The 12,333-nt window shown below is 46.6% G+C and overlaps 1 protein-coding gene across 3 annotated transcripts in view; it reads left to right on the top strand.

Moving 5' to 3' along the window:
• abcd4 (ATP-binding cassette, sub-family D (ALD), member 4) overlaps positions 1-12,333 on the top strand; it is a 47,554-nt gene that overhangs the window by 9,650 nt on the left and 25,571 nt on the right. For all 3 annotated transcript variants that reach the window (XR_012098164.1, XM_073039261.1, XM_073039262.1), the window contains exons 6-11: positions 664-789; positions 3,929-3,979; positions 4,718-4,812; positions 5,583-5,704; positions 10,207-10,298; positions 11,927-12,019. Coding sequence is in view for 2 of the 3 variants with exons in the window: in XM_073039261.1 (XP_072895362.1) it covers positions 664-789; positions 3,929-3,979; positions 4,718-4,812; positions 5,583-5,704; positions 10,207-10,298; positions 11,927-12,019 (579 nt within the window). In the remaining variant the exon portion in view is untranslated. The remainder of the gene's footprint in view (positions 1-663; positions 790-3,928; positions 3,980-4,717; positions 4,813-5,582; positions 5,705-10,206; positions 10,299-11,926; positions 12,020-12,333) is intronic.

The raw sequence follows: 12,333 nt of genomic DNA on the forward strand, positions 1-12,333 counted from the left end.
CGCTGGCATTCAGGACAGCAATGAGAGTCCTCCATCTCTATGTCTGTCCATACCATCATACACAATAAAGAAGGATTTTTTTGACCAGCCAGAGTTGTCGGTCCTGAGCTGAACCACCGAACCTGGAGGACCGGTGGACCACTCTTGGTTGGCCTCTACCCTTTGACCTGTTTGTCATGGATGACCCTACGAAGAGCCAAGATGAGCTTCCCAACACAAGTGACATTGCATGGTTCCAATTCTGTCTCATTTCCAAAGGAACCTGCTCCAATCTGTTCATAAATCTTCATTTTAACACATGCCTGGCTGGTTCCCTTAACCCACTCTCCATAAATGTGTCATCTGAGCTCTGCTGTCCACGTTCTAACGCAATGCTTTTGTTAAGGCAAGGCTTTGACTTTCAAATCCTCACTCTTTCACTAGCCTTCCTCTTCTCTATCCATAACCTCTCCTCCAATACTGATGTGTTAAATAAGCTCTGAAATTTCCTTCCTAAACCCTCCCCACCTCTCTCTTTCCTCAAAGATGCTCCTCTTTGATCAAGGGTTTGGTCATCTTTCTAAATGACCCCTCAGCTCTCTCAGTCTTCTGCCCGTTAAAGTCAGTATATAATCGGAAGTTGTTTGTGGTTATGTGTTAGTGAAGGGTCTTCTGTCTTTACAGCACAGGTTGGTTGGGGCCCGTTACCATCTTCAGTTACTTCCTCATTGGCTCAGTGGTCAACAAGGCTCTGATGGGGCCGATTATACCAACCCTCGTCCAACAGGAGAAGCTGGAGGGGGACTTCAGGTGAGAAACTCTGCTCGAGTTGCTTGTCTGCTTCGCGCCTCTTCCACTTGGTGCTGGTGTGCACAAGGCAGCAGACGGTGTAGTGTTTACAACCTTCAGTGTGCGTTTCTGTGACTGAGTTGGCGAATAAGGACCTAGTCCAGGGTGGCAAAACTTTTTGACAGTGTGTGCCCAAGTTGGCAATAATCTTCTTTAAATAAAATTCTCTCACATGCCATTGTAATTTTTAGCAGAGATTACTATTGATTTTAAGGTGGCATGGTAGTGTAGTGGTTAACACAACGCTTTACAGGTCTAGCAACACGGGATTAATTCCCATCACCGCCTGTAAGGAGTTTGTACGTTCTTCCCGTGACTGAGTGGGTTTTCTCCGGGTGCTCTGGTTTCCTCCAACAGTCCACAGACGTACTGGTTGGTAGATTAATTGGTATTGTAAATTGCCCTGTGATTAGGCTAGGGTTAATTTGGGGGTTTTCTGGGCAGCATGAGACAAAGGGCCGGAACTGTATTCTGTATCTCGATAAATAATGAATTAGTAATGATACAGATTTTTAAAAGGAGGAAAGGATGAGTCTTTTTGCTTAGTTTCATGTATTCATTGTCTTACTATTATAAATGTATGAGATAGATTGAAAGAAATGAAGCATTTTGGAAAAATTATTAATATATATCTTTTAAAAAGACAATTGAAAGATAACATTTCTAAATAATTATTGTAACCATTTACTGTCCAAGAAATTGATGTGTAGACCGGGTCTGCAAGGATTTCAAATCAGATCATGCAACATCACGTGTTCTCGCAACTGTCTAGTTGGTGCCAAGCCAGCGTGAGACCATTCCTGTGAAAACATTTCACTGCTGTTTGTTAGTAAAGACTCATCTGCTACTTCACTTGGCAGTAATGATAATCACTATGTAGCAAACACGAGGAAATCTGCAGATGCTGGAAATTCAAACAACAACACACACAAAATGCTGGTGGAACACAGCAGGCCAGGCAGCATCTATAGGAGAAGCACTGTCGACATTTCGGGCCGAGACCCTTCGTCAGGGAATCATTATGTATCTTTTTATTATGGGTGGGGTTTAAAGAATTGAGCAACATTGCATGCCGCATGCCAGCAAAATTTTGTGCCATCCTTTGATTCCAGTTCCTTTCTGAGGCTGTAGGGATACTGCATGAAGGCCAGGGCAGTGTTGATTAGGTAACTTGAAGGCAGCGCAAAACTATATGTGCCTGTGCACTTCAGCACATAAGTTGTCAGAGTGTAACTGTCCTCACTCACTTCCTTTTATCTGGAGTTTCAGTCACAAGGCTGTATGATAAGGTTCTCCTTCCCATGTGTGCAAAGACTTTGTTTAAATAGAATTTTGTAGCCCATGAAGATTATTTAAACAGGCTTTGTTAGCTAAAGATCTGTGCTGATTGACTGGCTTCTGTAAATAAGTAGACTGTTTACCATAGGATAAAATCTGCTGTGAGTTCTGATCTATCTTCGACCTCATTGGCTATCAAAATGCAGTTGGTGTTCACTCTGATTATTTAGTTAGAGGCATATGACACTGCAGATGCTGACTAGGTCCAGACAGGATCCCGCCCTTGGATGTGGGCGGCACATTTCCCACCACAGTGATACAGCATGGAACAGGCCCACCAAACTGCCCAGCAACACAGCAGCTTAGAGTCATTGAAAAGTACAGTGCAGAAACAGGCCCTTTGGCCCATCTAGTCCATGCCAAACCATTTAAGCTGGCTACTCCCGTTGACCTGCATGAGGACAATTGCCCTCCATCCTCTTAAATAATGAAATCGAGCTCACATGCACCACTTACACTGGTAGCTCGTTCCACACACTCATGACGCTGAGTGAAGAAGTTTCCCCTTGTGTTCCCTTTAAACTTTTCACCTTTCACCCTTAACCTATGACCTCAAGTTGTAGTTCCATCTAACCTCGGTGGGGGGGAGGGGAAGCCTGCTTGCATTTACCCTATCTATACCCATCATAATTTGGTATACAGAATTGTTAACTCTAGCCTAATCACAGAACAATTTAGAATGACCAGTTAACCTACTAACCAGTATGTCCTTGGACTCGGGAGGAAATCGGAGCACCTGGAGGACACCCACTTGCACACGGGAAGAACGTACAAGCTTTCTTACAGAGGATGCTTTCGAACTCACTGAGCTCCCCCAGCAGGTCATCTTTTGCTCAGGATTCTATCATCTGCAGTCTTCTGTGTCTCCAGAATCTGTTGGGTAGTTGAGTATAGGGAAAGATAGAGAGGGACTAGGATTCATGAGCTGACGTAGAGGCAATAAGCCAAAGTGATCTCCTTCTCTGACACAAGGATATACAAAATATGAAATAGTCTGCCATATCTTCCTTATCTGTCCAGTAATAATTTTAAGGATTTCAGCCAGCTTCCCTGAAATCTTCTCTTTTGTAATGAGACAATGGAACTTTTGGCTTCCTTTTGTTTTAAAATTGAAAATTAATGTTCTTGTTCCCCATTGTTCCTTTAATTTGTACACTGCAGAAATCAGAACTCCGCTCACTGGTCTGAGTAAGAGCTGGCAGCCTCACCAGTGCAAAATATTGCCTTGTTTGGCAGTGACAAGTACCTCCATTTCAATAGTAATTGATTTTGCCTCAGTGTAGATTTACTTGCTTCTTAATTCACCACCGACTGGGTGACCAACAAGTCATTCTGGGGAAAAGTTTGAGGCCTGATGTCTGTGAGTCCGTGGGGCCAGTGGAGACTGGAGGTGGCCTTTGCTGGGGCAGGAGGATTGTTTGTGTGAGTGGGTTGGAAGGTGCAGTGGTGGTGGAAAGAGGATTGTTTCACTATTGTTTCAGTGCTGTTGTTCTGCTAAACATTGTGGGCATGCTATGTTGGCACCAGAATGTGTGGTGACTCTTGCCAGCTGCCCCCAGCGCATCCTTGGGTTGTGTTGGTTGTTAACCCAAGTGATACACTTCACCGCATGTTTTGATGTACGTGTGATAAGTAAATATGAAACTGACCGAGGACGAGAATGTGGGGGGGGCTCCACGGGTGACTGAGGCTCTGAGAGAGAGGATGTGCGTGCCTGGCTTTGGAAGGAGATCTCTAACCTCTCGCTGCCTCTCTGCCACAGGTTCAAGCACATGCAGATCCGTGTCAATGCCGAGTCAGCAGCTTTCTACCGGTAGGTTACAGGGCTGTGGTCGAACCGCTTCCCTGCGTGAATAATCTGTGAACAATGTCTGTCCGTCATATCACACAGATTAGGAGCGTGGATCCTGTTAAGGGGATGAAATGCTAAAGGAAGGCAGTCTTGGGCGTTGGTGAGACCACATCTGGAGCACTGGCTGCAGTTGGAGAGGGAAGGGCATAACGCTAGAGCTCTGAGCTTCACTAGATTGGTTGCTAGGAGCTTACACTAATTGAAATATAAGATTTCGAAAGGATGGATACCTTGTGGGAAAATCTAATTGGATTTGTAATTGGCTTACTATCACTGACATAGTGCAAAACTGGAATAGTAAGGTCGTGTTTATGGACTGTTCAGAAATCTGGGGGAAGAAGCTGTTCTGAAAACACGGAGGGTCTTCAGGCTGCGTACCTCTCCCCTGATGACTGTACTGAGGAGGGTGTGTCCCAGCTGCTGAGGGCTCTGAATGATGGATGCAACCTTCTTGAGAATGGCGTTGAGAGAAAACAAGATCAGCCATTTGTGAATGACGGGGCAGGAATGGCCTGGTTCTGCTCCTGTACTTTGGGATGTGGAAGGGCTGTGTGTGAAGTGGAGGGTTGGCTGTGAGCACTTGGTATTTATGGTGAAAGGGAGGGGAGGCCGGCAAGGGTGGGTGGCTGAGGTGGACGGGCAGGACGGGCTTCCTCACTCCCAGCTGTGACCCGGTTTGTCCTGGTGGATTGATTCCAGAGCTGGGCCAGTGGAGCACATGCGGACCCACAGGATACTCCAGGAATTGCTCCAGACACAGCGGAAACTGATGGGCCGGGAACTGTGGCTCTACAGTGAGTAGAGTGGGGGACCGTTAACAGTGGGCGCGTGGGAACCATGTGTAGTGGGCAGCGAGAAGCTGAGGACTGTATATGCGTGTGGACCATATGACTGCTGGAACTTGTGTGCACGCTGGTTCTGAGAATATACTGGATGTGCACATGGTGTTCTAGGGGAGAAGATCCACATTGTATTGGCCCAACACCCAGGGTGGAAGTCTAGGACGTGTGTCCTGGGCCCATAAATGAGCCAGTGTCTCCATTTAAGGAGGGAGGGAGGGAGGAGCGGGACATGCTGAGGTGTAGGTGAAACTGGCAGTTCCAAAACTACGTGTCTCGTCCAATGTCCATGATGACCAGTGTCCTAGCTATGCCAAGTCCAGAGATCAATTGTCCTGTCTTGAGTTTACAGCTGGACAAAGCCTCTCCCTTCCCCAGACCCAAGTCTATATTATTTCACTGCAAGGTTTAAAATTAAAATTAAAAGAAATTGCCAAAAACTAGAAACTGCTGGGAACACACAGCAAGATAGACTGTGCCTGTAGAGAGAATGAGAGAGAGCTAATGTTTCTGGTTGATCTTGGATTCCTGGGTATTTTTTTGCTGCTGGTGTTTTGACAACAGGTGGACCAGTTGAACCAAATGTCCCTCTCCTGAGCTGTACGCCCATGGTAATCCGTGTGCAGTCCCTATGTAACACCAGCTGCCTCATCCCAGGATAAATAACTTTGATGGGTGAACTATTCGTTGTATTCCTTGTTTAATGCGTTCCTCTCTTTCCTCAGTTGGGGTGAACATATTTAATTACTTGGGCAGTATCGTCAGCTACCTGGCCATCGCCATCCCCATCTTTGCAGGACGGTACGACGCCCTTTCCCCAGCGGACCTCATTGAGCTCATCAGCAAGGTATGGCCACGGGTTGTGTATCACATCAGCAGTACCACCACAAAACGAGTGGTTTTAAACTTGATCGGCGCATCTTGTCTCGTCGTTGCACCTCTCCACACCCTGCGGTACATCAGGCAGCAACCTTGCCATTTCTTTAGCGTTTTTATGTTTTTTTTTACGAGGCCGAGTTGCTAGCTCGACGCTCAACCCAGCACAGATGGAAGGCATGTAAGGAGCCGGCCGGATTCGAACCCGGGACCGCTCGCCTTGAAGTCCAGCACAGATGCCAATGCACCATTGGCTGGCTAAATAGACCTTCACTTTTCCCTAATATAATGCAACATGACATACACATTCCCTCCCTAAATCCTCTCCGCCTCTCTCGATGCTGTACCTTATGGCCCACATTGTACCCCAAGCTCCCCTGTCCTGGTCTGTGATGATCAATCAGCCACTCTATTGCACACCCCTCCCTTGCCCTGGGCACCCATTTCTAACCTGACTAATTATTCATGCAGTGGGCTTTATTCAGTGTAACTTCTTCCCTTAAACCTGAGGCTTCTCTTATCCTCTTCCTGTGTCCGCAGTTGCTGGGTCATTGAGGGAAATCTCACTTTAGTTCCTGGCGTAAACTGACCAGAACTACTTGCTGAGTGTCCCATCCCACATGGTACTGAGCGGTGCCTGAAAACTTTCAGCCTGGACAGAATGTGCAGAAGATCGGGATGGGCTGGAGTTGCCAATTCCACTAGGACGTTCCTGGACATCCACACCAGCACTATTCCAGTGGCCTGTCGGTTGGTTAGCCAAGGGGATTAGTCTTGTCAGTTAGCATGCAGGATTGCTTGGGTAGGGAGAAAGGTATTCATCATTGTCCCTCAGTGCCTTCACAGCAAGCCAAAGTCAAGTCATCACCTCAGTACAGTAACACTTTGCCCACTTTGCACTACATTTAACTTTTTTTGTGTGTTCTAATTATGTTCCTTCTTGTCTAATTTGTTTCTCTTTTGAATATTTTGTCTTTGATGCTTTGTGCCAGTGATGCTGCTGCAAGTAAGTTTTTCATTACAACAAACTTAACTTTGACTTTGTTTATCATTGTGACTATTCATGCAATAAACTTAACTTTGACTTTGTTTATTATTGTGACTATTCATGCAATAAACTTGACTTTGACTTTGTTTATTATTGTGACTATTCATGCAATAAACTTGACTTTGACTTTATTGCCAGCTGCACAAGTGCAGTGAGGTGCAGTACAATAAAATCTTGCAGCAGCATCGCAGGCAGCTAACTACGGATAATGCATATTGATCATACAAGGTGGTGCAGACGGGTAGACTTTTGAAAGATGAGGCGATTGAGGGCTGTGGGGATGTGGCACAGGGGAAGAGTTGAGGCCTGGGGTGGATCAGACTGAAAGATGACGTGGTAGTGGAGCAATTACCACAGCACTTTAGAACAGCAGCTGTAAGACCGGGGTTCAATTCTGTAAGGGGGTTTGTACGTCCTCCCCGTACCCGTGTGGGGGTTTCCTGCAGGTGCTTCGGTTTTCTCCCACATTCCAAAGACTCAGAAATTAGGGTTGGTAGAAGTTGTGGGCGCGCTGTGTTGGCGCCGGAAGAATGGCAACACGTGCGGGCTGCCTGCACCACGTTCTCAACACAAACGATGCATTTCATTGTATGTTCTGGTTTCAATGTACGTGTGACAAATAAAGCTAATTGAAAATAAAAATCTGTAGAATGGCAGGCAGGCTTGACGAGCCAGCAGGGCACAAGAGATTCAGTTGGTGCTGGAGGAGCTCAGCAGGTCAGGCGGTATCCACAGAGGGGAATAAAGAGTTGAAATTTCATTGCCGACCCTTCACTGGGGCTCCAGAGGGACTATTCCTGCTCTTGTGTGGCGTGCTCTGTGGCTGCAGAGGCAATTGTGAAGTGTGCCACTGGGTGGTGCTAGAGGACACAAGAATACCAGAAAATGGAGCTGTACTCAGCCCGATATCCCAGCACTTGACTTGACTTGGTAATTTACTCTTTGGAGAGAAGGAGGATGAGAGGAGACATGATAGAGGTGTACAAGATATTAAGAGGAATAGACAGAGTGGACAGCCAGCGCCTCTTCCCCAGGGCACCACTGCTCAGTACAAGAGGACATGGCTTTAAGGTAAGGGGAGGGAAATTCAAGGGGGATATTAGAGGAAGGTTTTTCCACTCAGAGAGTGGTTGGTGTGTGGAATGCACTGCCTGAGTCAGTGGTGGAGGCAGATACACTAGTGAAATTTAAGAGACTACTAGACAGGTATATGGAGGAATTTAAGGTGGGGGGTTATATGGGAGGCAGGGTTTGAGGGTCGGCACAACATTGTGGGCCGAAGGGCCTGTAATGTGCTGTAGTATTCTATGTTCTATGTTCTATTCATGAGCCGCTGGGCCTGAACCATTTGTCAGGAGGATCACCCAACCCCACGAGTGTCCTGGGTCCCTCACTAATCAAAACTTTTGTCGACCTCAGACCTGGGCTTCTTGTCAGTGGGATTTAAGAAAAATGAAGGGTTTTGGGCTGTGTAGGAGGGAAGGATTAAATTGATCATGGAGCATGTTTTATAGGTCAGTAGAACAGTGCAGGGTGAAGGGCCTATGTTCTAACTTCTGTGACCCTTATGCGAAGGTTAGTGCTGCAACCCTTGTTGTTCTGCATATTAATGATTTGGATGTAAATATGGGAGGTATGAAGGACCTCAGTCCTAAATGTCAAACGTTTATTCCTCTCCATAGATGCTGCCTGACCTGCTAAGTTCCTCCAGTATTAGATGTGTGTGGCTCTGGATTTCTAGCATCTGTAGATCTCTTGCGTTTGTGGGTGTGATCAGTAAGTTGGCGGATGACATGAAGGTTGGTGGTGTTGTGGAGAGCGAGGAAGGCTATGGCATAATACGGATTAGATAGGGAGTTGGACAAAGGATTGGCAGATGGAATTTAATCCTGACGTGTGAGGTGATGAATTCTGGAAGTCTCACAGACACAGGACATCTACAGTAAGTGGTGCAGTGCGATGAAGTGTGGATGAACAGAGAGTTTAAATCAAATCGTCCCTTCCCTGGAAGTGACAAAGCAAGTGGAGAGGGTGGTGAAGGAGCTTATGACAAGCTTCTTGTGTCACAGTAGAACAGATAAATTAATAGTTTATCATTAACATAGGTACCAAAGTACAGTGAAAAGCTTGTCTTGCATACCATCCATACAGATCTCGTTATTTATTTAGTAATACAGTGCAAAGTCAGCCCTTGGAGCCACACTGCCCAGCAACTCCACAACCCCAATTAAACCCAACCTAATCACGGAACAACTTATAATGTCCAGTTTATGTCTCTGAACTGTGGGAGGAAACCCACACGTTCCACGGGGAGGACGTACAGACCCCTTACAGAACAATGCCGGAATTGAACTCCGAACTCCGGAACGCCCCGAGCTGGGATAGCGTCACGCTCCCCGCTACACCACCGTGGCTTAAGGATTACAAGGTAAAAGCAGTAACAGTGCAGAATGAAGTGTTGCAGTTACAGAGAAAGTGCAGTGCAGGTAGACTAAGGTGGAAGGTCACAATGAGGTACATTATTAGGTCAAAAGTCTTACTAGGGAAACATTCAGTAATCTTCTAACAGTTGGATTGAAGCTGTCCTTGAGCCTGGTGATACCTGCTTTCTGTATTTTCTGCCCAATGAGAGGGGAGAAGAGAGAATGTTTGGGGTGGGTGGGGTCGGTGCTGCAACCCGCCCCCCCAGTGTTCACTCAGCAAACGACAAGCTGTGTTGTGCTTGACTGCAGATTTCTGCGGCATTCGTGGCTCAGGTCTGGACTTTTCTTGTGCGGCTGTAACTTACTGATATCTTCATGTGCTTGCTATGTGTGCTTTGTGACTGTTGGGACTGTGTTTTGCACCTTGGCCCCAGAGAAATGCTGTCTCGCTTGGCTGTATGCATACATGGCCGAATGACAATTAAATTTGAATTAAAATTGAAAATAAAAACCTATTGTGGATCAAGGATTGGTCACAGACAGAAGAGAACGAGTGAGCACAAGCTGGGGTGCTGTGACAAAGAGATTAATTCTGCTCCCCAGATGTTCACAGTCTCTCGGTGAGTTGAATGGGGGGTGCAGGTGTAATCTGAGTAAGCTTGTTGATTTTGCCGAGCTGGGTGTCAGTGTGAGGATGATACAGAGAGACTTCAGGACTATGTGGGCAAACTAGGTGGATATACACAAAATAGTATGCAATCAGTGTATGGTTTTCTAGCTTCCCAAGGCAAAACATCCATAGTATCATCAACCACATACAGCTGATTACAAAGCCCCAGTGCCACTCATGTAGCCTCTGAACAATGACATATCAAATGGGGTCACGAGCTCCACCCTTGCCTGCCCAGATTGAGCTTTGAGCAGGGGGAGGACTGTAGCCTGTGTCTGTCAGGGGAACCTTGCCTATAGCTGCCAGTGATGTTCAACCTCTCCTTCTCACAGAACGCCTTCGTGTCCATCTACCTGATCAACTGTTTCAGCCGCCTGATTGACCTCTCGACCACCGTTTCCGACCTCGCGGGCTACACACACAGGTAGGTGAGGGCACACCGTTGCGATAGAGTGTGTCGGGGGGGGGGGGGGGCCGAGGGAGAGAGGGAGGGGAGATTGAGAAAGGCTGACAGCAAGCGGAAGGAGAGATCGAGAGTGTGTCGGAGCACAGAGAGAGTGAAGAGGAAAGGGCGGAAAAGGAGATAAAATGTGGAAGAGAGTGCAGACTGGGCAAACCTTGTTAGCAATAACAACATGGTAAACAAACTCCACATGGGTACCGTGGTAATGTAGCAGTTAGCGCAACGCTATTGCAGCTTGGGGCGTCAGAGTTTGAAGTTCAATTCTGGCATCCTCTATAAGAAACTTTGTACGTTCTTCCCGTGAGAGGTTTCCTCCAGGAGCTCCAGTTTCCAAAGACCTACCGATCAGTAGATTAGCTGATCATTGTAAATTGTCTAGTGATTAGGTGGGATGCGGTGTGGCTTGGAGGACCGGTATGCCCCGTTCCACACTGTACCTCTAAATAAAAAAACTTGTGTAGAAGAGATTGATAGGTTGATGCGTTGATGAAAGAACAGGATGTTTTGCATAGAGTGTTGTACATTGAGAAACAGTAAACTAGTAATGAGGTATTTAAGGATCCTGTAGGGATCGGTGAGCATAATTTGGTAGAAATTTGAAAGAAAAAAACTGGAAGTAATTTAGTTTAATCTTGTGTGCAGTACCAGTGCCCTATTACCGGAAGGATATGGAGGTTTGGCAAGGGTACCAGGATGCTTGTTGGATTAGATGGCATCGCCTTCGTCTGGGGTCTCAGCCCGAAACGTCGACATCGCTTCCCCCTATAGATGCTGCCTAGCCTGCTGTGTTCTACCAGCATTTTGTGTGTGTTCTTTATCTTAATGTGTTCTTGTATTGAATCTGGAGTAACCCTTGTGTGCTGGAAATAACATTAAACAATCCTGAATCTTAAAGGTAGACTGTATTTTAAATGTTCAGGGATTGAAAGCATTGATGTTCAAAAGGACCTGGGTATCCCTGTGCATAAATGACTAAAGGTTGACTTTGTGGGTACAGGAAGCAGTTTACAAAAGTCATGTTTTTTTTTGACCTGAGGATTTGACTAGAACAGTAAGTACATCTTTTTGCGGGGACACATGGCCTTGCTGAGACCAGTTGCTTAACTCCATTAAGTGGATTTGAATTTCTAAAGCGTGGAAGGGTGTGAGGCTAGACGTGGAAAATGGAGTTAGTTTAGACTGGGGCTTGATGGTTCCCACTGGCTTGGTAGGCCAAAGTGTTGCCCTATTTCTGGTGCCAACATAGCATGGCCACAACTTACTAACACTAACCTGTACGTGTTTGGAAACCAGGGCGCTTGGAGGAAACCCATGTGTTCACAGGCAGAACATACAAGCTCCTTACAGATAGCGTCAGGAATTGAACCCCAATCTTCTGAGCACTGGTGCTGTAAAGTGTTACATTAACAGTGGTGCCAAACCCAAGACCTTCAGATGATAAGAGTGACGAGGTGCCTACTGCAGTAAGAGGTCGCTCAGTGTAGAAGGCCTTTTGAGTTGAATTTTATTCGTGGCCATGTTCGGGGCCACTCTTTCAACCCATCGATCCTCACTGTGTTTCTCTGTCTCCTCTGTGCTGTTGCTGACAGAATCGGGGAACTGCAAGAGGTGATTGTTAAGCTCTCCATGTTGCACCAGACAGGCAAACGCTTGGCAGCCAGACACTCACCCGAGTCTGAGGGGTAAGTCTTATTGACAACAACGAGCACTGACCTCACCCCATTCTCCATCCTCCTTTCCCCTCCTTCCCTCCCCCATCCCCCCCTATCTTTTTGCCTAATAGGAGGGGCTGTGAAGAGAATGACTAGAGTGGGTGGGGTATTTGAATATGTCAGCTGCTCAACGAAGGCAGCGAGGAGTATAGACAGACTCCAGAGAGAGGAGACGATCCTGTCATGTGCTGAGCTGTGTCCACACTCAGTCTCTTGTAATCACGTGCGGAGCAGTTGCAATGATACGTCCAGATAGGATGCTTTCTGTGGAGAATCAATAAAAA

The sequence above is a fragment of the Hemitrygon akajei genome, chromosome 3 (genome assembly GCF_048418815.1).
Source record: "Hemitrygon akajei chromosome 3, sHemAka1.3, whole genome shotgun sequence".
NCBI lineage: Eukaryota > Metazoa > Chordata > Chondrichthyes > Myliobatiformes > Dasyatidae > Hemitrygon > Hemitrygon akajei.